The sequence below is a fragment of the Equus asinus genome, chromosome 6, assembly GCF_041296235.1.
Source record: "Equus asinus isolate D_3611 breed Donkey chromosome 6, EquAss-T2T_v2, whole genome shotgun sequence".
NCBI lineage: Eukaryota > Metazoa > Chordata > Mammalia > Perissodactyla > Equidae > Equus > Equus asinus.
Genome location: NC_091795.1, coordinates 71,461,028 through 71,488,142, shown reverse-complemented (window position 1 = coordinate 71,488,142; position 27,115 = coordinate 71,461,028). Strand labels below are relative to the sequence as shown.

Sequence of the window (27,115 nt, the reverse complement as noted above, 5' to 3'; positions counted from 1 at the left end):
GGGGAGGAGAGCAGTGGCTTCTGCCTGCGCAGCGCAGCGGGGAGGCGACCGGGAGGCGATGGGGAGGCGGGCGCAGTCGACCCAAGGGTGGAGAAGGGGGAAGGCGAAGGACGCGCGTTCCCGGGCTCGTGACCGCCAGCGGCCGGGGGAACCAGTTCCCAGACAGCTTCGGAGAGATGGCAGGCGGCGGGGACCGGTGCGTCGTGGGCACCCTACACCTGCTGCTGCTGGTGGCTGCCCTTCCCCGGGCGGCCTGGGGGGTCAGTCCAGGCGCCGTAGCCTGGACCCAGGAGAAGGTGAGGGGCTGCTGCTGCGTGGTTGTACCTGGGCGGCTCTTGCCGGGTGCGGGGACGGCCGGCCGGGAGAGCCCCACCTAGGCAGGATGGGAGGCGGGGCAGAGCCGCGATCCCTGGTCCAGGCAGCCGTGCCCGCATCAGGAGCCCGGAGGAATTCGGCTCTGCGTCCTCGCCACCGTGCCTCCTTGGCCTCGGGGCTGCTTTGGAGACGCCACGGGAGCTGGGTGATGTCACCGGCCTCCCCTGACTGTGGTCTGATGCGGGTACTGATAGGCGCAGGAAGTGTGCCTTGCTGGCGGCCGCCCAGCAGGGAGGCTAGGGCGCATCGCCGCGCAGCCGCCCACTCCGGACCCGCGAGGCCAGCGGTCTCAGCGCTCCGCGGCCGCCAGGGTGCGGGGCGCACCGTGGCGGGGGGGGGGTGGGGGGGGTGGGGGATGTGCCCACGGCTCCCCCACCGCTGCATCCAAGGACGCCCTTGAGACGTTGAAGTTTCCATGCAGCCTCTGGATGGACATGTAATTGTTTGTCTATTTTAGATTTTTAAGCGGAGCAGCTCAGAACGAAGGAACTTAACTGGAGGCCCGCTTTACTTTAAAATATATTTTTTTTTTTCTTAAAAAGGAGTAAAATGAAGTTGTCAGAGCAATGTATCTAGTTGTAGGTGAAAATTTCATATAAGGAACTTAGGATAAAAGTGATTTGCAAGTTCCCTGTGTATGAAGGAAAGAGGTTCACGATTATTTCCCTTTCTTGTGTAACAGTTTTGAAATCATGACATTGCTAGGGGCATATGCAAATTTAATGTTATTGGAGTAAAATGGTGTGCTTTTAAAGGTACTAAGAAAAGCAGCACAGTAAACGGATATAAACTCCGATAATGTTGAGCAGATCTTTTGAATGCTTGCAGTATGCCTCTATTTACTCACATGTTTCAAATACACAGCATGCTAGTAAATGCAGGGGCCTTGTGTTGGCTCACAAGCCCACTCTCATCCAGCCACACACGTTTATGAATAGCCAGCTTCAGTTCTCTGGGTTATGCTTAATTAGCTTCACAGTTCAGGGGCCACAGCATGCCCCCACTTACACACGGAGACCGCCAGCCACAGGCAACCTGGTGAGGATGAGGGAGGTAGACTCAAGAATAACTTCTTTATAAGGAAAACAACTTCTTATGGGGGTTCAGTAGGAGTAACATTTATTGAGGAACATTGAGTTACATACTACTTAAATCCTCTCCTTCACTTGGCGGTGGGTACCTTCCTGGTCAGAAATTGGGAATGGGGCTTTAAGAACCAGAATGGGAGCCACGCCAAATCTGTCTTTACGATACATCTAAATGGATGGGAATGAGTGAGATGAGACCTGTTTGAAAGAACTGCTCTGAAGGGATCATTTGTAGGCAAGATGAATTTGTGGGTTGGAGAAGGTAATGGATTCTTAAAATGTTTTAAACTAATGAGAATTTAACTTTTGAGAAATGTCTTTTAAAGCACAAATCCCTTTTATTTTAAGAGGCTTCTATTCGCTATTGTCTTGGGAAATGATGCTTTCAAATGGTGTAAGCAAATGACACAATCAGCCACGACACTTCCCGATTTCTGGTCCTCTCCTCCCTTATTCTGTAGGACTTCATAAAATTTCCAGGTGGCCAGTACAAGTTTGCAGCCTGGGAAATGAATAAGTCCACTCTAAAATAAAGGCCTTCCTGTTCTATATGGCATTTAACATTTTAATCATGTGAGGTGTGCCCTTGGTGCACTGGTCTGGCGAGAGGTGAGGTGTGGTAAAGAAAGCATTGATTTTGAAATCCATTTTCTTTGCTTTGAAAAAAAAGTGTGTCTCTTCTAGTGGCATTTAGTATGTAAAAACAGTTCAACCTTAATTTATGGTTGTGTTCAGAAGATTGTGAGTTGGTTATTTGAAACCTGCAACCAACTTTTCCATGGAAGCAACAGTATAAATTGTTAGATTTGTGGGTGGGCCCACAGGTGTATATTAAGGAGCATTGGCATCTGGGTACCAGATAACCATCTCACAGGAATCTCACAGTGCCCCTGTGAGGAGGGTATGTTTTCCCCCAATTTATAGATGAGGAAACTTAACCACGATTACACTAGGGAACTGAAGAGCCCTCATCTTTCCTTTCTTCCTCCACTCTCTTCTTCAAGGTAGATAGATGAGTCTTGGCTGATGGCGCAGGGAACAGTGTCCAGGTAGTGAAGGAGTGTAGGGCTGTGGGGGAGGGTTGGAGGGTTGGAGGGCCAGAGCAAGGGATCGCTTCCCCTTTCTAGGTCAGGGTGGATCTTAAATGGAATTCCAAAATAGGTAGTTTGTTTTTGGAAACTTCTCTTCTCTCACTCCCTATTTCCCCTTTCTCTCATCTCCCTCATAGAGCTTAAAGGTTGTTATTCTGGGGGTTCATCCATATTCCGAAATTACTTCTCTGAATCCTGCCCCCTGCCTCCTTGACTCCTAATCCTGTTCCTTTAGTACAAACTCATTCCTTTAGTACAGCATTGTCAACCAGCTGTTAAAAGGAATATCATTAAGTCAGTCCTCCCTTAGGTGGAGTGACTGATGGCTGTTAAGAGGGCTACATATGTTTTTAAAAAGGAAGCTATTAGCTCCAGTACATTAAAGTATGGCTTCTATTGAAGCCCTTCAATTATGAAGTTAACATGTGCTCATTTTAGAAAACTGGGAAAATACAGAAAAGTATACTAAAAAGAAAACTATAGTTCTCCCATAATTCCACATTCAGAGATAATTGCTGTTAACCATTTTGTTGTTTTTATTTCTAAATAAATTTGATGTTGGGGCTGGCCCGGTGACATAGTAGTTAAGTTCACGTGCTCTGCTTTGTCAGCCCGGAGTTCAAGGGTTCAGATGCCAGGCACAGACCTACCCACTGCTCGCCAAGCGACGCTGTGGTGGCATCCCACATACAAAATAGAGGAAGTTTGGCACAGGTGTTAGCTCAGGGGTGATCTTCCTCAAGCAAAAAGAGGAAGATTGGCAAGAGATGTTAGCTCAGGACCAATCCTCCTCAAGCAAAAATAAATAAATAAATTTGATGTTTTAGTTCTGTCTCTCTCTCCATATATATGTGTATGTGTACACTTGCATTAATAGAGATGGATAATAATTATACCAATCTCACAGGTTTTTGTGAGAATTGAATGAGCTGTCCCTGTACAGACCTCGGCACAGTGGCTGGCATATAGTAAGTGCTCCATAAAGGTTAATTGTTTATTTTTAAAATAAACACATGAATATTTATTTCATACTAGAGATTGTGCTGTATATACAGTTTTATATCTTGCTATGTTGATTGACAGTATGAGTATTTCCTTGAGCCAATAACAGTCATTGAAAGCGTCATTTGATGATTGCAAAATCATCTTCATTCCATAATTTAACTGTCCCTTTATTGTTGATATTTAGGTTATTTCCAAACTTTCTCTATCATAAAGCTGGGACCCAATGTATTTTAATGGTAGAATTTTCGTTTATTGTAACAAAGGTGAAGTAGAAACATTTAAGTCATATTGGGGATACAGGGGCAGATTTTTTGAACAGAGGAACCACATATAGGAGAGCTGGTCTCACCTGGGAATCCTCCTCCAGGGTCAGCTCTGGCAAACAATTACTGCTGTCTTCAGCATTTCACATTCTTCTGCCCCCGGAGCCGTATGTATTCTAAAAGTCCTTAGTGTTCCCCTCTTCCATGGTTCTAAAAGTCCTTAACCATCCACCCCTCCACCCACCATGATTCTTATGGAAGCAGCAATGGAGACTCCAAGGCAGGGACAGGGAGGTCAGTGGTAGGCTGGGTGTTGGCAGGGGAAGAAAGACAAAAATGTGCCGTCTTTGAGCTTCTACATCGGCAGGTAAGTACTGTGACATCCATTTTACAGATAAGGAAGCTTTTCCTAGTCCCAACTAGTAAGTGAGGGAGCTGGGACCTGACCCTACAATGTAGTGTTCAAAGCCCGTACTGTTTTGCTTTTAGATAGAGGGCTGGTTGCATTGAAAGAAGACAGAACTTTATCTTATTCAGTTCCCAGCTCTTCCATAACTGCATTTGTAATGTCAGCGGCATCTGATACACAGAAGGAGTTCAGTAAATGCTGGCTGTGTTGGATTTGTAGATAGACACAAGTGTTAATCTGAATGCTGTCTGGGAGATGTTCATATAGGATGGAAACTGGAATTGCACTGGCTGCACTTCTGTAATGATCCCCCTTTAATTCAGTGGTTTGGGATCTCAAACCCCTCCACACGCTGAGCCAGCTCTACAAATTATGTAATTAAACTCCTCTTTGGCCAGGCACCGTGTGATTAACCTAGAGGAGATGCTTCAGGATATCTGGTTCACACTTTTTTAGCTGAAAGATTCTTGTCACCCAAAGCAGACTTTTTGTCCTTTCTGCCTGGATGAAAAGACAAGGCAGGGGCTGTAACAGAGACTCATTCCTCTGAGAATGCTTGTACCAATGGAAAGTTGTCTACGTGCCTTTTAACTGAAATGAACCTAGAATAATTTGAGGTTTGCATCTAACATCAGGCCCAACACATTTTTGCCTCATTTATTTTCCTTATGCCCAGTCCACACCTTCTTTCTAGGTTTCTCCTCTTACTCTTTCCTCCCCCCTCCATATAGATTTTTATGTTTATTGATCTCTGAGAGTGAGTCTCCATAAAAATCGAACGGATGCCATTTAGATTGGAAAAGTCAAATGCTTTTGCATACAGGGCTTTAATGAATAGAAAGGCTTAAGTAATTAACTGAGTGTGGTCGTTTCTCCCTCTCGGTTCTTCACTGACTGGGAAGCTTTTCTCTCCGCCATTTCACAGGAGCATCTTTACTCCCAGGAAGGTGAGGAGAGGGAGGGCTCTTTGCTGAAGTAAGTTAATTAAATGGTTGAGCCCAGGAGATTGAGGAGCAACATGTGTAAGTCTCTGTATTCAGGAGCATCAGTGGCCTGTCTGCTGAGCTTACCCTTTATCCATCCATTCAACGTTTTTTGGTGCTGTTTGTCAACTATGTTTCATCCACAATAACTGTTACAGCTAGAGATACTGGAAAGTTATTTGTTTTGTCCCTGTTTTCTCTTAAATCGCTTAAGAACTCTTTCAAGCCTCCATAAATCGCACATTTAAACGTGAGCTTGATTTCCTTTCACTGTGGACATGAAGTGAAGCATCTCATCCACAGTGATCAGCCAGGCTCTGGGAAGGAGGAATGGACAGTAAATAGAAAAGGAGTCACTGGTCAAACAGCCTTCCTGACACAACAGTTCTTTTTTTTTTTTTGAGGAAGATTAGCCCTGAGCCAACATCTGCCGCCAACCCTCCTCTTTTTGCTGAGGAAGACGGGCCCTGAGCTAACATCCATGCCCATCTTCCTCTACTTTATATGTGGCACGCCTACCACAGCGTGGTTTGCCAAGCGGTGCCATGTCTGTACCCGGGATCTGAACTGGCAGGCCCCGGGCCACCAAAGCAGAATGTGCACACTTAACCACTGCACCACCGGGCCAGCCCCAACACAACAGTTCTTGATTGTCACAGTGACTGCCCTGGGCCAATGCAACTCTAAATCATCACAAGCATCAACTGTCAGAAATTCAAAAAGAGCAAAGAGCACCAACACCGAGCTGCAGCCCTTCCTGGCCCTTTGCAGCACGTAGTTGCCTCTCTCTCCTGTCTTTATAATTGCTGGTACAGTCAACTGATTTGATATCTATGATGACTAAAATACCCATTTCACTTTATTATTATGTAAAGATAGTTTTAGAAGGATAGTTCATCTGTTGATTCCTTATTTGATTAATTCACCCAATATTTTTCGAGTGTTCAATATAAGCTGGGCACTGTGTGGCTCTGGGGAGAACGTGGAAAATAAGAAAGAGAGTTCCTACCCTCATGGAGCTGACATCGTGTATGAAATCAGATGTTCAACAAGTAAACACACAGGAAGTGGCCTCCAAGTTGCAACATGAAATGAATAGGAGTTAGCTGGGTGAAGAGGAAGAGGAAAGCCTTCAAGCTGGAAGGCATTGCAGATGCAAAGGCCCAACAAGGCAGAGCCTCACGTTGCTTCAGGGCCTGGAAGGACACCAGGGTGACTGAAGCATGGTGAGCTGGGACAAGTGGCCCTGCTTGGAGCTCCTGAGGCAGGAGAGACCAGACAAGCTCCTGTTGGCTGGGTTAAATAATAATTAACCATGTAAGTCTTCTGACTTCTTGCCTCCATGTTCTTCTTTTCCCTTCCTATATTTCTGTTGTTTTGTCTTTTAGCTTCACCTTTCTTCTCAAAGTGCTGTTTGAGAGTTAACGTGAGGACTGAGATCCTGGAGGTACCAAGGAATTTAAAGGCTGCAGTGGCAAATTTATTAAGGAAATATATTTAAAAATGTATTACCAGTAAATAAACACAAATGTGAAGATGTTCAGGCATGGCATCAACATTCGGGAGTAAACTGGAAGTGTGTCTAGAGGAAGCAGGGAGGCAGAGCAGGACTGGCATGGGATTGGGAATGCACAGAACCGGCGTCTTTTTGTGGACCTACCCGTAAACTCTCCTACGCCCTCGGGAAAATCAGCTGATTTCTATGAACCTCAGTTTCCACTGATATACATCAAAAAGGGTGGACTAGGTCATCTCTAAGTGGCCTTTCCAGCTCTCAATTCTATATCTCTTTAGTGTTTGATAGAAGATAATAGAACTAAAACTTATTGAATATTTACCATGGGAGTTTACATAGATTACCTCCCTTATTACAATTATCCTAGGAAGTAGGTGTTATTACCTCCATTTTAGAGATGAGGAAATTGAGCCTTAATGAGGTTAAGTAACCTTGCCAGAGTTACAGCCAGTAAGTGATGAGGGCTGAACTGAGAGGGTCTGTCTGAACCCACAGCTCATGCTCTTTGCTTGGTAATACCGGAGAGTGATGATGAGGCATATCAAAGTGTAGATAAATATAAGTAATTAGGTGGTAAGTGTTCTCTAATTCCACAGTTTCTCACCAGCCTCACGGAGTGTTTCTTATGGAGTGAAAATACCTATGTGATTACTTAGACATACTCAACAGACACTGGTTCTTGAAAGAACTGTAAAATAGACAAGCTTCCTCCAATTTCTGTTTTGGCTTCCAAAGAACTTAAAACCCTTAAGTTACCTTCATTGTTCCCCTTAGGGAAGAAATCATCTCATCAACCACTCACTTCCTTGTGGAGAGGAGTAACGCATTTGTCACTGAGTGCCTGAGAAACCTGTAATCAATGAATAATTCATCATTACTAGTATCATAAGAAAATACAGCATGTGTGAAGTAGTATCCAAAATGTATATTTGAATATTATATTTACTTAGCTGTTTAAGTTAAGGTTTACTTAATAATATATAAGTGTACCTAAGAGTTGGAGCATTAATAGAATATTAAAATAATTTTAACTGAAGATAAAAAGTGTACTATTTAATGGGTTATAGAAGCATTAAACTCTGGGTGAAAGGAATTGCAACAATCGTGTAGGTTAGAGCTGTTCAATAGAAATATATATTGAGAAGCACATATGTAACTTTAAATTTTCCTGTAGCCACGTTAAAAAAAGTGAAAAGCAATAGGTGAAATTAATTTTAACAATCTATTTTATGTAACATATCAAAAATTATCATTTCGACATGTAATCACTATAAAAATTATTAATCTGCTGTGTATATTACACTTAAAGCACATCTCAATTTGGCTAGCTATATTTTAAGAGCTTAATAGTCGCATGTGGCTAACGGCTACCATATCGGACAGTGCAGATCTAGCTCAAACTCCTTTATTAGTTTTTTGAGAGAAATGAGAAGTTAAGGGAACTGTCCACGCTTATGCAACCTATAAATGGCAGCCAGCAGCTTTGAATCCACCTTGTCCGACCTCAAGACAGTGCTTATTCTGTAACACCACACTGCCTTTTATAAAACAGTTATGCGAACAAAATATATTGTTTTGTTGCCCGTTCTTTTTTTAAATAGTGGGTTTTCTTAAGAACAAGAGATCAATAGTTGGTTTTTTTGTTTTTGTTTTTGAGGAAGACTGGCCCTGAGCTAACATCCGTGCCCGTCTTCCTCTACTTTCTATGTGGGACGCCTACCCCAGCATGGCTTGCCAAGTGGTGCCATGTCCCCACCCGGGATCCAAACCAGCGAACCCCGGTCTGCCGAAGCGGAACGTGCACACTTAACCACTGCACAACCGGGCCGGCCCCAATAATTGATATCTTTAAACCTTACTTTTACAAAGCAATTGTACCAAAAATCATTAAACGTTACACAGGAAATGTGATAAATATTAATTTTCAAGTTCTAAGAATTATGTTAATTTTATTTTTAAAATAAACTGCCAAAACAATTAGTTTAACTTTCTAGGTCTAAGAGACCAGTTTTAAAGTTGAGTAGTTTAAAGTACCTTGCGTGACATAAGAGCTATCCCTTTATTTTGAGATTCAAAGCAAATGTTTTTTAATTGCACATGTCTCAGGGTGAGTCTTAAACATGTTATGAAATGATAGCCAGTTCAATAATGTGATTCAATCCTCAGAATTATCACCGACCAGCCACTTTGAATTCGTCATCTCTTCGGCGCGTGGCAGAAGGCACCAATATTTCTGAAATGTGGCAAAATGACTTACGACCCTTGCTGATAGAGCGCTACCCGGGATCCCGAGGAAGCTACGCTGCTCGCCAGGTGAGAACACAGCACACAAACCTAAAGCTTGTTAAATAGTATTCGCTTTCACATGAGAGATAATATTATGTCCAAAGTGCTGAGTTGTCTAACATTCAGATATGTCATGTCATCTTATTATTCACCAAAATAAGCAACCCAGAAAAGCAAACAACTGGGAGGAAACATCTGTTCTGAATTAAGTGATGCGTATTAATCTAACTCAATTTCTGTGTGAAATCTCTCCCCGGGGTACAACAGCAGACAGGGTACTAAGTACTCAACTCTTGATCATTTCTATAACACACCCCCGGGGCACCCAACCAAGTTTTCTTGGACTCTTAAACACCCAACATTAACAGCCTTTTACAGTCCTTGCTTGGAGGTTCTGGGCCGAGAGTGAGGTATTGTCCTGTGAGGCCTTCATTCTCCATTGGGAAATTGTACTCATCCTGGAGGGAGAGTCAAGATCAGTAATAAGCTACTTTCTCCAGTGCAGTGCTTTTCAAACTTCTGATCCATGGTAAAAAAATACATTTTAAATTTTATCCACACAAACATAAAGATGAAGAAAAATAATAAAATCAATGGAAAATCACAAGAAACCAACCCAGGCATGACTACTAAGGGTCCTGACTCTTCACAAATGGAGGTTAGGGTTGTTCAACCAGGTGAAGGACCACAACCAGATAAGTTTGCTGAGAACAAAAGAAATATGAAATGGATAATGGAAGAATGTAGTTATAAAGACCAGCTATAAAAGGCTGACCAGCTGCAAAAACATGGATTTGATTGCTGTATTTCTTCCTTATTCAGTTATGAATAAGTTTGAGTGTGTCCATTTTATGTTAGTTAAATTTACATAAATGTAAAAAAATAAAAGATTGAGTGATATGTAAAAAAACATTTAACTGACGCAAAAATTTCATGAAAAAATACTCTTATTACCTACAGTTTACTCTGACACTGTTATTAATATCATATTAATATGTTAATATTACTCTGATATTAATTCTATTCTACTAGTTTAAAAAAAATGCTAATCATGACCCACTAAACTGATTTCAAGACCCACTGATTTTACCACTGCAGTTTGAAAGACACTGCCATTGAGGGGTGATTAGGCCATAAGCTGGGTCAGATTTTGAATCTCTATCTGCCTCCTTAGTGTCAGTCTTCTTATGCAATCTGAAACTTTGCCTCTGAATGACTGTTTTTTGTAAAACTAGCCCCATTTCATGGGGCAACTTGAGAAGGAGTGGGGAGAGACTGGCCCCTCATATCTAACTCTGAGAGTACTCCATCTGCCTAACTCTTCAGGCAAAGACCTTGGCACTCCACTGCTGTGACAGAGTGACACCTGCAAGGCGCAGTGGCACAGGTGTTGGGCTCTTCTTTTCTGTCAGGTATATGGCTTCTGCCCCTCAAGGCTAACAGACAGCCACTGTCTGTCTCCCCATCAGCCTCTTGTCTTCCATCCAAACAGCTCCTGCTTCTCCTAAGGAATTAAATGGGGGAGATCCAAGGAGCGCCTTACTTCTTACCAACCTTTAGGCAGAGTAATGAATAATAACGATGATGGCTGACTTTCACTGAGCACTGTTTTTAGGTCAGGGACTTTATGGAGTTCCTTGCATGGATCATCTCATTCAGACCTCGCAGCAATGCTACCATGTAGGTACTATTTTTATCCCAGTGCTACAGATTTAAAAAGACCTGAGATTTAGGTGTATGAATTATCTTGTTCAAGGTTGTACATGTGGTAGTGATGAGGCCAGAACTTGGACCCAAATCTGCTTGACCTCTCCATCCTATCATTGGAAAGTGGTGGCTGGGTGGAACCAGCTGTATAGTGTATGCTCATAAAAGTCTCCAGCTCTGGATCTTCTCGTGCCCAAGTTGGAGAGTGAGACACATGCCATTCGGTTCAACGATATTCCCTGGGCCTCATCTCCTAAGCATTTTCTTCTCCCCCCTTTTTTTTTTTCTAAAGATTGGCGCTTGGGCTGACAACTGTTGCCAATCTTCTTCTTTTTTTTTTTTATTCTTCTCCCCAAAGCCCCCAACGCCCCAGTACATAGTTGTACGTTTTTTAGTTGTGGGTCCTTCTAGTTGTGGTATGTGGGACGCCGCCTCAGCGTGGCCTGACGAGCGGTGCCATGTCCACGCCCAGAATCCAAACCAGTGAAATCCTGAGCCGCCGAAGCAGAGCGTGTGAGCTTAACTACTGGGTCACGGGGTCGGCCACGGGGCCGGCCCCATCCTAAGCATGTTCTTAATAGAAGTGTAGGGCACTTACTGGGGCTTTCCAAAATCCTCAGTTCCTCATTAGAAAAAGATCTAGGTGTATAATACTCACTCAACTGAACCTTTTTCATTTCCCCATACCATTTGATCGGAAGGCCGTATATACCCAGAAACATATGTGTACTTCAGACCTGAGGTTCCTTGCCTATGGGCCTCTAGAAGTCCATAAACACAGTATTGCTATTTTGATCTTTATGTAGCTTTAACAGAATATATATCATAAATAATATACATAGACACTGTTGTGATTAAAAAATACGTATTCATTGAAAAGTGTTACTGAACCCATAAAAACATTTTCCATGTCATAGGCGGGTGGAGGCAAATGAGAAATTTACTGACAGTATTTTGGGACGTGTTGAGAACTGCTCCTGGGTTGCCTATGCATGGTCTACCTGACCTGGCAGTAATCCTTACAGGATGTTAGAAATCTCACTTAAGAGATTCAACTTTATAATTTTTTGAGAAGAAAATCACCATGAATTTTTAGAGAGCTGTCCCCTGAGCTGTGGAAGATAAAGGGTTTCTGCTCTTGAAGATGACATGGATGACACTTGAGTTCTTATGAGGGTGCTAGACTAACGGCCTTAAGTGAGTAAGATTAGTACCTTTCACTCAGAACTAAGTTTAAAAAAGATTGGTGGAAAAACTTTTTCCTGAGCCCTTTTTGAGCACTAGATCAGATGTTTTATAATTTATAGAGTTCCAGGGTTGTAACTAGAGAAAACTCTCAAATCTAAAAAAAGGGGACTTGATATAAAGTTGATTGTTGAATTAAGTTTTGCAGTTGTCAATAAAGATGCGCATTGCTATGGATTCTCTTTCAGAGAATATTACAGGAACAATATCCATTGGTCTGCGTTTTTACTGTCTCTGATCAATGAGCCTAGAGGTGCCTATTGGATTTTTAGAATATCTTTATTTGAGGAGATAATTTATTTGTAAAATAAATAATTTGAAGGCATGAAATTTTGAGGTATTTCAGTGACTTCTATCTGATATAGGAATAAAAAATAGATTAAAAAATTAAGACGATAAAGTCTCACTAAGGTGCAAGCCAGAAACTTTGTCTAAAAGAAGCAACCTGGAAACTTCATGGTTAAAATCCCCTATAGCTGCACAGAGCATCTGAGAAGCTGAAGCTGGCCCACTTCAGCAAAAGGCGTGTATATCCCTGAGTGGAGGGCCCAGACGGAGAGCCTCAGCTCGGAGCCCAGGAGACTAGTATGTGGTACATCCAAGAAGGAAGAGGTCCTTGACATCTCTAGCGGCGAGATTCAGCATCCTGACAATGGTCTGTGCAGATTGGTGCAAATACTGCAGAATCTGCTTCCTTCAAACAAATCTGGTCTACTAATGTCATTGATTCTCAGAACCTGGAGATGAGAATTTAAGTTTAATTAAATTAGACCCAGGATCATTCACTAATGTTAACCTAAAATCCCCTGGGCCTTCCCCCTCTGGAAGTAGAATGTTATATTTACCTTTATCTTTCTCTCTCTTCCTCGCTCACTCTCTGTCCCTCCTTGTCTCCACCTCTATCTCTGTATTCTTTTCTTTTTTTCTCTACTCAATCTCCATCTATCTCTGTCTTCATCTCTCTCTGTCTCCATCTCTCTTTCTCCCTTCCCCACTTTAAAAAATAGATGTATAGTGATCCAAAATGCAGCCTGTCTTCTAAATTGCACTTTAGCATCCCTGGTGGACCCAGGCTTTTGCTACCGGTGTAGGGAAGTGCAGCTGCTTTAGACTCCCTCCCACAGCCAAGCACTTCCTGCCTAGGGGCGTTTTAGTGAGAAGGGCAGTAGTTTTTGACGCCTACTCTAGAGAATTGTGGTGGGAACTTGCAGACTAAGCCCGAGAGCCAAAAGCACATCAACAAGGGATATTGGCAATCTAATTAGATTATGCAGCCAGTTTGATTGTTTATAAAGAAATTAGTTGCTAAGATAAATAAAAAACATTTATACTGAATAAAAAAGGTTACTTCAGGGAGAACTCTTTTGAGGGCATATATTGATGCTTTTGTGGAATTTAGTGTCAACATAGACATCAGAAATTATGGCCAAGACCTGTTTAGTAGTTGGGAAATGAGTTTGTGTGTGAGGTTTCAGCCGAGTAAAGCTAACAGATATGTTTTTAAAATCCCAATTCACTTTGTAAGCACGCAGGCTATTGGTGCTGAAGACATTTTATGGAGCTGTTCATCATCTGGATACCAGATGTTCTGGAGTATATGGTTTTTTTTTTTTAGATGACCCCTTTTATGGAAAAACTTCTATTCCCCAAAGTCTGGGGATAACTTATTTTCATATTCTGTGGAAAGCTTATCTTAGATGCCCAGTGATTTCTCTCTGTTCAAACTGCTAATGTTCTACATTATGTAATTTTATATATTCTCACTGAGAATAACTTCTTAGTTACAATCAGCCCATATTTATTGATAGCCTACTGTGAGCAATGCCTAGTACTAAGAATTGTGGAGGTTAACAAAGTAAGTGAGAGAGGGATGATGATTTCAAAAAGTTTATAAACATTTTTTTTTATTATATGAAAAGATAACTTGTAAACTTGTAATAGGAAAGGCAAGGTATTGGGCCATAGGCTATTTAGGCCAAAGTCCACCTCTCTACAGAAAGCAAGGGGTGACTAGCTGGCGAATCACGCGTTTATTTGGCTTTTGCAGGATTGACTGTGGAATCACTGTCCTCCTCTCTGGTTTAGTTCTGTTCTTCCTGGAAGCTTCCTGCCACAGTTTTCCCAAAGCCCCAGCCTACGTGTCATGTCATGTTAGTTAGGGCAAGCTGCATGAGACTTGGCTGGGCTAGAAAGTCTTGTATTTCCTTAAGGAGAAAACTCTCCCATTTTTTCCAGTTATTATAAGTTACTGGTTTATCATCTCAAGGTCCATCCCCACTGGATGTTAATTCTGGAACAAATTGCCGGTTATGTTGATGGTTAGTTCATTGTTTGATTAAAAAAAAAATTCTTCAAGGCAACTTACAAAAACGTTTATAATATTTCAAAATAAAATAAATGGAACCTAGAGAGAAAATGAGGCAAAGGGAAAATAAAGATAAAAGATAAATGGAACAGCAATGAATTTACTCATAACTTCTCACACCACAAATTCTAGATTCTTAAAGAAGACACTTTCAGTCCCTTTTCCATCTGTTTCTTTTCCATCTGCTGCTTTCTCCTATCAATCACCATATTGCTCATATGGGCTAAGGTGACCAGGAGAGATGGAAAAATCAATTCTTTTTTATTTTTTTACCAGCATTTGCAGTGGCTCTAGACTTGCCTTGGGTGCAGAAGGAAAGCTACTTGATATGTCATTATGGTTCATAATTCCGTATCGATTCTTAGAGTGGACAGGACCTCAAATATCCCCCAACCAACCCCTTGTTATTGGACTCTCTCTACATTATCCTTAGCAGGTGAGCATCAGTATATTTTGTTAGTGTTTGTTACGTTATTAAATATTTGCTGGACTTGGGGCACATGTTATGAACTTGGGACAAAAAGAGCTACTGTTTGCAGCTCTTGCCCTCAAAGAGTGGGGCTTCCACTCTAAGAGTGGAAGCTGAGACCTGTAGGACCTTGGTATATCTGATTTCTCAAACATGCCTTCTTAGCCTCCTAGAGATATTGAGAACGGACTTTAGTAAGTATTGAACTGGATCTCTATCTCCTGACATGTAGAAATGTCCATGAAATATTGTTAAGTAAGAAGAACAAGGGGGCAGAGTAATGTGTAAAGTAGGATTCTATTTATATAAAAACATACGTGGCCAAATATATGTGTTTGTGTGCTAGTATATATTCATATAAACAAGAAGGGTGTGGAAAGATACACATCAGACTGTTAACGTTGGTAATAATCACAATTGGTTGGGATTGACTGGCAGCGGGAAGGTTAGGGGAGAGGGAGAGGATTAGTTTTTCCTTTAAACATCCTTACTATTAATACAATAAGTGTGTATTGCATTTTTAACTTGAAAGGCATCACATACAATTTTAAAAATATACTTAAATGAAAAGTGTCTAGATCTGGACTTTCGGTTTTTGTTTTGACCAGCACATCATGCAGAGAATTCAGAGACTTCAAGCTGACTGGGTCTTGGAAGTGGACACCTTCTTGAGTTGGACACCCTATGGATACCGGTCTTTCTCAAATATCATCAGCACCCTCAACCCCACTGCTAAACGTCACCTGGTCCTCGCCTGTCACTATGACTCCAAATATTTTCCCGAATGGAACAACAGGGTGTTTGTGGGAGCTACTGATTCAGCCGTGCCATGTGCCATGATGTTGGAACTTGCCCGTGCCTTAGACAAGCAACTCCTTTCCTTGAAGGTATCTGTTTCATTCTTGTAGATTCCTGGGATAAAACACATTAGCAGTAACTCAGAGAGAAGTCTAGAATCCTTGGGGGAGTGAGAAGCCTGTTTAGAAAGGTAGACTTTCAGCACATTTTGCACTAATTTGTTGCAAAATGAGATGAGGTTGAATGAGTATTAATTGGAAGATTACATTATTTGGAATGTCAACCGTGGGCAATTAACCTAAGATACACGACAATGAATTCGTTAATTGGCACCTAATTTCTTAGTTTTGAATACACATTAAGTTAAATACAACATTTCTTTGCGAAAAACAAAGAAGGTGGAAGGTTGGTGCAGGCATATGTATGGGAACTGTGTTTATTTCTTCTTGTTTATATAGCCATGAAACATCACAGCCTTCTAATCTGAGACGTGGTAGCTCTTGAGTGGAGGGGAGGGAGTTGCTGCAAAGTGGTTCCAAAGTAGAGGGTGGGTAATTCAGATATAGCGAGATGAAAAGCATGAAGTAGAAATGCATTATTGTTATTATCTGTCAATCTCGGCTCAATTTTATGTAGCATAACAGAGCTTTTGTTACGTTTCAGCTCAAAATACTTCTGGGACTCTCAGATGTTATTTCAGTCTCTGTGTTCTTAAAGGTATATTGGAAAAAAGGGCTAAACGAGATGAAGACGTTTTGTTCAGATATCACTCATAACCAAGTAAACATAACAAAGCAAAGACAAGAAACTTTGTTCACAGGCAACACATGTCTTTTTTTTCCCTCAGAGCTTTATGAAGGGGCTAGCCTTTGATACAATGAGGGTAAAGAAGTAAAATGTTTATCTTGTAATGGAAGCAATAGGGAGATTTGGTTCTGTTTTTGCCGGATATGGTATACTTGAAGAAAACAAGAATTATTTATAACCTCTTGGTATCCTTTTCACTGTTTTCTCATTTGGTTTTGTTTTCTGAACCTTCTGTAATATCTTTGTCCCATGCTCTGCCCTACTTTTAACTAGCACCCTTCCCCAGCAATTGGGTGATGCAGTTCAGAAGCTGATATAAAAGTTTAATTTTTCCTATTTGCATTCTAGTGTAAGGACATGAAATGAAATGACCCTCGTACACTATTGGTGGGAATGCAAGTTGGTGCAGCTACTATGGAGAATAGTATGGAGGTTCCTCACAAAATTTAAAATGGAACCACCATATTATCCAGCAATCCCATTTCTGGGTGTTGATCCATATTAAAAAAACTGGTTTAGAATGCAAACTTTGAGAGTATTGGATTTATTCTTTCAGTTGTACTTTAACTGTATTTGTATTAAGGAGTTATTTCAAGTTCTTCAGCTGTCATGGATTGGGAAGGTAGGTGGTGGTGGAATGTGACCTGGGAGAGCACTGGATGGTAGGCTGGATTATCGTTCCAACTCTTTGTGGCCCTTCACCTTCCAGTAATAAGATTAGACTTATACATTTACATTTTTGCCTTGTAACTTTGCTGTGGCCTCCCACAGTAGCAGGTTGTACTTTCTCATTCTTTGACTCTGGACTTGTTGTTTGACTTGTCTTGGCTAATGGATGCTAGTAGATGTGACACAGGCAGAGGCTGGAAATGTGCTTATGCAATAGGGCGTGCTCTCGCATGCTTTGCCATCATGATGAGAAGGGCATGCCTTGGCTTGCCTGTCAGTCTGAGAAGGAGAAGAGATGTGTGGAGCAGAACCAACCTTGATAACTGCAGGGTGACGCAGAGATCCTCTAGCCAAACCCTGTCCCTCAGCTAATCTACAGACCCAGGAAGACACATGATTGTTGTTTTAAGCCACTGAGTTTGGGGTGGTTTTACACACCTTATTATTGTGGCATTAGCTGATAACAACCTTGGCTGAGGAGCGACTGAAGATAATTCACTGACTATGTTAACACTGGTAACTAGGCATTTATTGTATTACAATGAAGAAGGATCGGAAGACCTTCACAAATCAGGCTACACAGATTTTCCTCACTCCAAGGTACTAGGCTGAGTTACTAGAAATTGAGGGCCACAGTTATTTTCCTGCCAGTCCTGAAAAGAAGTAAAAAGAGCAAGTTGCGTCATAGATCTCAGGATCATTGTCCACAACAGTCTCGCCTGTCTAAATGAACTGATGCTAAGAGAACAGCATGAAGGTAAATTATTGCATGATCAATGGAGTCCCTCAGCTGAAGTTTCAGTGAGGCACATGAACCTTCAAGCCTGCAGAATGTGGAAACTACCTCCTTTTGCTTCTGCTCTTGGCATGAGCAGAAAGTCTGTGGTCCCAAGCAGTCTCATTCTGCCTTGGTGTTCCATGATTATGCTGTTTGATTTAGAGCTAGAACTTGGGGCCAGTAAAGGCCCTTGAAACAACTGGAAACTCAGAATGTCTCACTGAAGTATGCACCTTGAACCTTTTGCCATTGAAAAAATCTGTTTAATTACTTAATTCTTATTAAACTCTGAGTGCATATGTATTATACTGACAAACACCTCCTCTACCTAATGCTGTCAGTAGTTATGAGAGATTCAAAGTATAATGGTAAACTGTCCTTTTCCTGTGGTCTAATTAAGGAGCAATATTAGGACAATTGAAATGATCAGCATACAAAATAACTTAGTTTTTAGATGATAAAAACATTTTTCTCCTTCTTGTGAAATCACCCTAAAACAATCAGGAAAACTCCATCTTTGAAGGAACTAGGGAACATTTGTTAATGGGAACCATGATATGAAGACAGAAGGTGAATGGACATAGGGCAAATGACATAGCAGAATAGAGAGGTCACATTCCCCCTGGGAGAGGAGGAAATGGAAGAAGCTGGTGGTTTTCTGGCAAAATCTTGGAATGGCTCAGAAACTGGAGGGAGGAATGAGGAAGGCAAAAGTGAGGCAGGAGGCTGGGAAGGAGTGTTTATTAATCTGTAAAAGGAGCACTTAGGTAAATAGATTCCCACCCCGCATCTAGCAGATATGTGAGTACCTCACCTGTACTCTTGGAGGAGATGATAGAACATTTTTCTGGAGAAATTGAATCAGGGAGGTTCTGGATATGGGGACACTAGATATAGAGAAAGGCAGTAATAAGCTGCCTCGTGGAAATCAAGATAGGTGAAAGTCTACACATTGAACAGTGAAATTCCCCAGCCTTTTCCCCAGTTCCAGCCTGAAAAAGCGAGCAGCCAGCTTATGCCCAGTAGCCAGGAAACTGGAGGATCCTTCTCCAGAGAACATGAGCCATCTCAGAGAAAAAGACCCACAGACAGTGACAGTTGGGGATCCTCAGTGAAAACACCAACTGCGCACGAGATTGCCCTGCAGTGAAGCCAACCAATCTGTGTGTCTAATCAGTGTTTCAGTAGCTTATTCTTTAATGTGACTGAACACAAAGGACGACCAGACATTTGAGGACAGTCTCCAGCATGAAAGCAAGCAAGCAAAACAAGTAATAGAAATTGAAAAATGAACCCAGATGAAATAGAGTACAGGAGCAGAAGATAACTTAAAGGACACTATTGTTAACATCCTTGGGAAGATAGAGAAGTTATATCCATAACAGATTAAAGAAACATCAGATTCAGTTTGGTCCAATGGGAGCACGTTCTCCCTGTACTGTACTGTGGCAGAGAGAGCAAATGCTTGTATATTTTTCTCAGCCGGGTTCAGCTGCATGAGTGTAGGCACAAAGTAGGCAGAGAGTTGGACGTAAGGTTATGTTTTTGCCATGTGAGTTTGAGCAAGGCAGGAAGAGGCAAGGGAGTTGAGCGTGTATGCAAGGGAGCATTTAGAATGATTGACTCTGGAATTGAAGCAGAATATGGAGTGAAGTGAGGACATCCTGGGAATGAAGGACTGAAAAGATGAATGATTCAATAGATTAGGGATTCCTGGGATTGTGGGAGTCAGAGTACCAGAAGGACTAATCTGAAAGGTGAGAGTTTGACTGTGGAAAGTATAAAATCTATCAGAATCCTACTGACCCTTCTAAGTTCCACTCAAATACTGTCACCGTCATAAAGTCTTCCTTGAGGTCTGGCGGATTCAACCTCTCACTCTATCCAATTCCCAGAGGGATGTTGTGTTACATTTGTGACCTTGGCATGTTTGGCCATGCTCCTGTATTCAGTTTATCTTTCTCTCACCCAACTAAGGTGTAGGTTCCTTCAAGGGAGAGGCTATAATTATCATTCCTTGTGTCCCTGTTGCATTCCTAGGACAGATCTTTGAACTTTGACTCAATAAAAAAATTGCAGAGTTAAATAAGGTGAGAAGCAAGAAAGATTTGCAGTGCTTTCAGGTTGTTCCCTGGGATGTACACTGTTGTGGAGTTTAGCATTTGGGTCATTTATTAGGGAGTGGCCTTGGCTCAACACCAGTGGCAGGGAGGGAAGAAAAATGGGATTAGGCAGAGGGAGAAGTCGAGCTGCTGTGCAGTTTCCACAACAGCCTCAGCCAACCCCTGGGGGCTCTGGAGGTAGAATGGCCCTTTAGAAAGCCCTTGGGACCAGCTTAGGTCAGTCATTGGGTGAAGAACACCCATATGGCTGAGGCAGTTCCTAAAGGGGCTAACAGTTGAAGGCCTTCTGCTGACAGCTGTCCCGGCAGCAGGGGCAACACATTCTTCTGAAAGGGAACTAGGTGATGTGTCACGATGTCCGTCATAGCAGTTCCACAGTTTCACACTTCTCTTTATATGGGCGAAGACTGTGGGAGGTGTGATGATTTTCAGAGAGGAAGTGGTATAAAATAAGCTTTGGCAATATTTTCATTTGCTTTGGTATTTTCCTTTTCTTCGTGGCATATTTATCTTTTTTTTTTTTCCCGTTAATGGGAAAGCATGCTGTTTTTAATCCTCACAGCGTTTTTGCTATCTTCTTACTGTTCTTTTTACCAGAGGATTCCAAACTCCCAGCCAGATCTTTCACTCCAGCTGATTTTCTTTGATGGGGAAGAGGCTTTTCTTCACTGGTCTCCTCAAGATTCTCTGTACGGGTCTCAGCACTTAGCTCGGAAGATGGCATCGACCCCACACCCACCTGGAGCAACAGACACCAACCAGTTGCATGGCATGGTGAGTCCTGGTAATTTCCATGGTGCTGCAGCTGCAGGCTCTGCCTCAAAGGAGCTAAAGCTAAAGCCAATTAAAGACCTAAAAATGCCATGGCGTCTTTGGAACAGAGTGTTTATGATAGAGCATTCCTTGGCAGGCATTGGGTTTTTGAGGAATCCCAGAGCTAAAAAGAATGATTCTGGGTTAGAAGTTATGTTTGATGGAGCTTAATTAAAATGGTGTGAAAAATCAGATAAAGGAAACATCAAATTCAGTTCAGTACAGTGGGAGCACATTCCCCGGGGACTGTACAGAGAGCAAATCCCTTCTTTGAGGCCTCTAGAAAGCCTGAGGAGGCTGGGGTCTTGGGAAATGGAGTCAGAGTGGGACACAGTGTGGGGATGTGAGTGAAGAATTTCCTCAATGGCTTCAAAGCATCATCATGCCTCCAAGTGTGTGTATGACATTTTGTCGTGTCAGTTTTGATGTGGTGTTTTTGACATGGAGGTGGAGACATTTTGATGCTGCCTTAAAACCCTGTTCTTATCACCAAGCAATGGGTGCAACACATGACCCCATTTTCATCCTCATTCCTGGGCCCATACTCCTTCCCTAGTTCCTCACCCTACCCTTGAATTCTCTCCCTATTCTGACTGTCTTCTCATATTTGACCTTGACTCAGTACTTGAATCCTCACTACCCCAGCTTGGAACCCCACGCTACCCTTGAGACCTCATTCTTCCCTGTGCCTTCATCCAATCTGCCTTCACCCTCTCTGTGACCTGAAAACCTATTCCTGACTGCCTCCACTCTTCCCTGTCCTTTGTCCTATCACTAGCCTTTACCCTGTGAGTCCAAATGGCCATGTTAAATGTCGTCTGTGACTCTAACACGTCTCATATTGACATTCTCTTCTTCCCATTGTCCGTTGGGAAGTCTTATGGGATCAGGAGAGTATGGTTGACACCTCATCCAGTCACTTGTGCACAAGTGGGTAAAAAGGGTTCAGAAGAGGAGAGATCTTGTTGATCAGTAGGAGGAACAATGTTATTTATTTATTTATCAGTCCATCCAAATACATGAATCCATAGTGATGATTAAGACCATTTTTTCCCCCAGGAACAAACTCTTAGTAGCCTATCCAATACTCCTCTTTCAAACAAGCCTATTTTTTCCCAGGAAATATATTTAATCATCATTCATGGGTTAATAGATACTATGTCTTTAGAATCATAAACTCTGCAAATATTTATCTACTGTGTGTCAGGATCTGTTAGGTATTTACCCACAAATTATCTCACTTATATAAATGAGGAATTCTTAATCTGGGGGGGTATTCTTCAGGGAGTCCTCAAGCTTACTAATGTTTTATTGGGCTCAAACAAGTTAAGAAACACTGGTTTAATTATAGAGGCTTATAGCCAGAGTGGACCGTTAGAGATTAGCAAGTTTGAACTTCTTGTTTGATAGAAAAGGAAATGGAGAGCCAGAGATGTAAGGTCATAGTGCTCCTTGTCAGGGAATTTTTCTTACATGCTGCTTTGAGGAATAAGTAGTTATTATCCACTGCTCTCCTATAGGCAGTTGTATCATTACAGACTAAGGATAAAATGGCTAATTAGAGTGGAATAGAAGATCAGACAGGCGTGTACTCCCACCCGAAAATAAAGTAAATATATTCTTTTTTAATATATAAAATATTTATCTAACTGTGGCTATTCTTCTGAGGTTACAGACACAGAGGACATCCACTGCCATTTGTCCACATTGCGTAAGCAAGATTTAAAAAGTTCCTCAAAGCATTAGCTTAGAATGTTATTAAACTTTCTGTTCATTTATACAGCTCCCTGTACTACTCTCAATTATGAAAATGAAGTTAGTTTGGACTGATTGTTTTTTTCTTTTTTTTCTGAGGAAGATTGGCCCTGAGCTAACATCTGAGCCCATCTTCCTCTACTTTATATGTGGGACGCCTACCACAGCGTGGCTTGGCAAGCGCTGCCATGTCCGCACCTGGGATCTGAACCTGCGAACCCTGGGCCGCTGAAGCGGAATGTGCACACTTAACCGCTGTGCCACCAGGCTGGCCCCTGATTGTTTTTTTCTATTGATGAATGTAAAATGTGTTTTGGTGACAGCGATTAAACAATCTTTTTTCTCCTTTAGGATTTGTTGGTCTTGCTGGATTTAATTGGAGCTCCAAACCCAACATTTCCCAATTTTTTTCCAAATACTGCCAGATGGTTTGATAGACTTCGAGCAATTGGTAAGCACCGTTGTCATTAAAAAGTCAAACCTGGTTTCTTCCTGCTGACAAACACTATGCTTTAAAATTCAAAATTTGATTTAAATTAGGATTTGAATATATAATATACTTTACTGTCTTTTTTCTTGCTTTATTGATTATTATTCTTATTTATCTCTTTTAGTAGGCCCACTTTATTTGCCTACATGAAACTGCATTTTGAAATGGAAACATAAAACACTACATTTAATATTTGCATATCCTAAGAAATGGTTTGAAAGTATTTTTCCAGAGTCCCGTTTGAAGCATATGGAATGCATTTCCAGGGAAACCTTTACTCAGTCAAGCATGTTGGCTAGTGATGAACGCTGTGTTCTTATAATGACACCAAAAGATATTCTTTAATTTTTCTTTCTTTTCCATCTCTGTCTTCGTCATCTTCTATTTTCTGCATTATCCAGGCATGATTTTCCTTTTAATCTAATATAAACTCTGCCTATTTTCCGAAGGAGTAAGAGATTGGGATGCAAGAGAAAGCCAAGATCCTTCAAGAGTCATTTAAGAGAAGGTTTAGTGTCAGATAAATGAGCGGGTCAGGCCAGGCCAGGCCAGGCAAAGAAACAAGGATATCTGTGACTCAAGAGAGAGGATTGGGGCATGGAGAAAGAAAAGGAGAATAACTTCTTTCCTTCATACCTCTACTTCTCCACCCCCTAAACATCCCCCCTCCACCCCCAAAAAACCAATTGGCATCATCTGGGAGAGATGAAAATGAGATGGACTTTTATTATAGAATTCAGGCCAGGAAGCCTGCTTCTGAGGCAAGAACTTGCAGGCTAGGAATTCCTTACTAGCCACATAAACTTCTTGGAGCAGGATAGAATTGTATTACTTGTAAGCAGTGGGAAAGCACTGCCATCTCAACACATGCTTTTGCCATGAGTTCAGAATTTGCCAATATCCAGATCTAGAATATACAAGAGAAACTTCTACCTGAACCTCAGATGCTTATCTTTAGCAAATTTCAATTCCGGGTTTGGAAGAATTCCTATCATGGCGTTAATACTAATATAAACTTTTTGGGCCTCTTTCTTGCGTCATATTTTCCTTACTTTGATGGTAGCCTCAAGAAATTGGGTTTGGCCTTCTTTCAAGGATTTTGTGCACTTTTCTTATTTTCTCTACCAGAATGAACTTATATCAGTAACTTACACTTTAATGCAATTTTAACCCATTGTGCCGTCCTTCCTAGTGGTATTTATGCTTCAAACCATATCTCTAATTATACAAGGAAAAATTGTATCCTAAGGTAAAGGAATTATAAATATCAATAAACAGATAGGAATATTGTTATGGTGGTGGCAAGGGCTTTCTCGATGTTCCCCAAATTGTATTACATATGCGTGCTTACCGCTTGGTCTAGTTTTACCCTTTAAATTTAGCAATCAAAAAAACCCACAGCTATCCTATGAAGTTTCATTCCGTTTTCTTAATCCTCTTCTTGTGATCTCTTATCATCTTATAACATAGAACTCATGTTATACGTAACACATGGGTTCTGTTACAAGATGACAAGAGTGATGGAGGAGCTGGCCCTGTGGCCGAGTGGTTAAGTTTGCATGCTCCGCTTCGCCAGCCCAGGGCTTGGATCCTGGGCATGGACATGGCACTGCTCATAAGGCCATGTTGAGGTGGCGTCTCACGTGCCACAACTAGAAGGACCCACAACTAAAATAATATACAACTATGTACTGGGGGGATTTGGGGAGAAAAAAGCAGGGGGAAAAGAAAACAAGAGTGATGGAATGCAGGCCCATGGTTCTCAAACTGTAGTGTGCATCAAAATTACCTGGAGGGCTTGTTACGCCACAGGTCACTGGGCTGCATCCCCAGGATTTGTGATTCAGTAAATTTGAGGTGGGACCAGATTTGTATTTCTAACAAGTTCCCAGGTGATGCTGATGCCCTGGTCAGAGACCACAATTTGAGACCCACTAGTGCAGGTCATGATAGGTATCCTTTCCCATAGAGTGGCCACTCAGTATACTTCAGCCCTGTTCTGTTTGACTATTCCCCTTTCAAGCCCCACGTCTCCTCTTAAGGCGTTCTTCATCCAGGATCTAGGATCTGTAAGTATCTACGCCTGTGTTTTTTCCTCCATTTTCCTCATTCCATCCCTCCATTGTTCTACTGAGTTTCTACCTCTAAGGAGATTCTCACCTGCAAGGCTAGAGCCGCGTGAGACTCTGCTCTCTTCAGAACTGCTCCAAAATGTACACGCCCCATTTCAGCTCAGATGTCTTGTCACAGGTGTGGCTGTGCTCCCTGCTGCATAATGTTTTAAGAACCATTGCCAGGTTTGCTAAGATTTCAAACTGCTTATGCGTTCTGAGTATTGATCAGATAAAAATAGATACACATCTGTTGTCTAATTGTCATCTACAGAACATGAACTTCATGAATTAGGTTTGCTTAAGGATCACTCTTATGAGAGGCCGTATTTCCACAGCAATGGTTATGGAAATGTGATCCAGGACGACCATATTCCATTTTTAAACAAAGGTAACGTGTGTGTGTATGTATAGCGTATGTATGCATGCATGCACATGTGCATTTTTTACCTATTGTATTTATTATGTTTTATGTGCATTTGCAGCAATCCAGAAGTGTGAAGAACCATTACATTTAATTAATTAATTAAATCATTCACTAATCATCTCATGGCTTCCGTTTTTTCATGAAAGTCATTTCAAATGCTTGAGGACACCTTTATATTTTTTCCCACACCTAGAATATTTATGAAAGCTCATATTCCACTGTCTGTGCCTTCCCTTTCATGGAGTTTGATTGTATTCTTACACTTTGTGTAACTCTGGTGTTTTCTAATTAATAAGGAAGCAATATCCTTGATGTTCCTGGTGGAAATCTAAATCAACCCAAGGACTCTTGCAGTAACCTCTCAATTGGTCTCCAGCTTTTGTTCTTGCTTCCCTATGCTTTACATAGGAGTAAGAGCTATCTTCTAAAAATGTAAATCAAATTATGTTACTTCCCTGCTTTAAAGCTCCGTTGGCTTGCCGTCATGTGGAATAAGACCCAGAGTCTTTACCATGACCTACAAGGACCTCTATTTTCTGACTCTGCTCTCCCTCTCAAATATCACCTCCTACCTCTTTCTCCAATGATTGCTCTGATGCAGCCACATTGGTTCCTTGCTGTTTCTCAAGCAGGCCAAGCATGCTTCTACCTCAGGACCTTTGCACTTACAACCAGTGCTGCCTGGAATGCTCATCTCCACATCTTACACAGCTTGCTTTCTCCTTATTGCATGTCTCTATTTAAATGTTAGCTTCTCAAAGAGGCCTTTCATGACTTTAAATACCCCTTTCTTGGCCCTACTGTCTGCCTCTCATTCTCTATTCCCTTACCTTGCTTTATTATTCTTCATAAGCCTCATCATTTTCCAAAATTATCTTTTATATTTGTTTACTTGCTTCTTTCTCTACTGGAATGTAAGCCCCATCTGAGCAGGGCTTGGGCTTTTCATTGATGAAAACTCAACTTCTAGAATAGGGACTGATACATAGAAGCTGCTTTATAATTATTTACTGAATTAATTAACATTTGTTAATGAATGAATGACTTAGGAGTACAAGGGTGAGATACAAAGAGGTACACAGAATATGATGAATTATCAGCTGTTTTTATAAGGTACAGAGCTCCCAGAATTCTGCTTGAAGAATGACAGTTGCTAATTCACTCACCGGAAATGTGCACTTGATTACAAGTCGGTTCTTTCTTGTTAGGCGTTCCAGTTTTGCATCTGATATCGTCTCCTTTCCCTGAAGTCTGGCACACCATGGATGACAATGAAGAAAATTTGGACGAAACCACCATCGACAATCTAAACAAGATCATACAAGTCTTTGTGTTAGAATATCTTCATTTGGTGCCGGCCCGGTGGCGCAGAGGTTAAGTTCGCACATTCCGCTTCTCTGTGGCCTGGGGTTCACCAGTTCAGATCCCGGGTGTGGACATGGCACCGCTTGGCAAACACCATGCTGTGGTAGGCATCCCACGTATAAAGTAGAGGAAGATGGGCATGTATGTTAGTTCAGGGCCGGTCTTCTTCAGCAAAAA

At 41.7% G+C, this 27,115-nt stretch overlaps 1 protein-coding gene across 1 annotated transcript; it reads left to right on the top strand.

The window, feature by feature from the left end:
- Positions 1–27,115, top strand: QPCT (glutaminyl-peptide cyclotransferase). Its single transcript, XM_014832939.3, has 7 exons — positions 1–296; positions 8,897–9,043; positions 15,411–15,689; positions 20,575–20,751; positions 22,897–22,996; positions 25,421–25,537; positions 26,782–27,115. The coding sequence occupies exons 1-7, from the start codon at positions 177–179 to the stop codon at positions 26,949–26,951; spliced, it is 1,110 nt and encodes a 369-aa protein (XP_014688425.1). The 5' UTR covers positions 1–176; the 3' UTR covers positions 26,952–27,115.

Bases quoted from the DNA above. Each gene is read 5' to 3' on its own strand.
- QPCT (XM_014832939.3), top strand. From the start codon at position 177: ATGGCAGGCGGCGGGGACCGGTGCGTCGTGGGCACCCTACACCTGCTG. The intron at 20,752-22,896 runs GTGAGTCCTGGT...TTTCTCCTTTAG, and splicing joins CCAACCAGTTGCATGGCATG to GATTTGTTGGTCTTGCTGGA. The intron at 25,538-26,781 runs GTAACGTGTGTG...CTTTCTTGTTAG, and splicing joins TATTCCATTTTTAAACAAAG to GCGTTCCAGTTTTGCATCTG.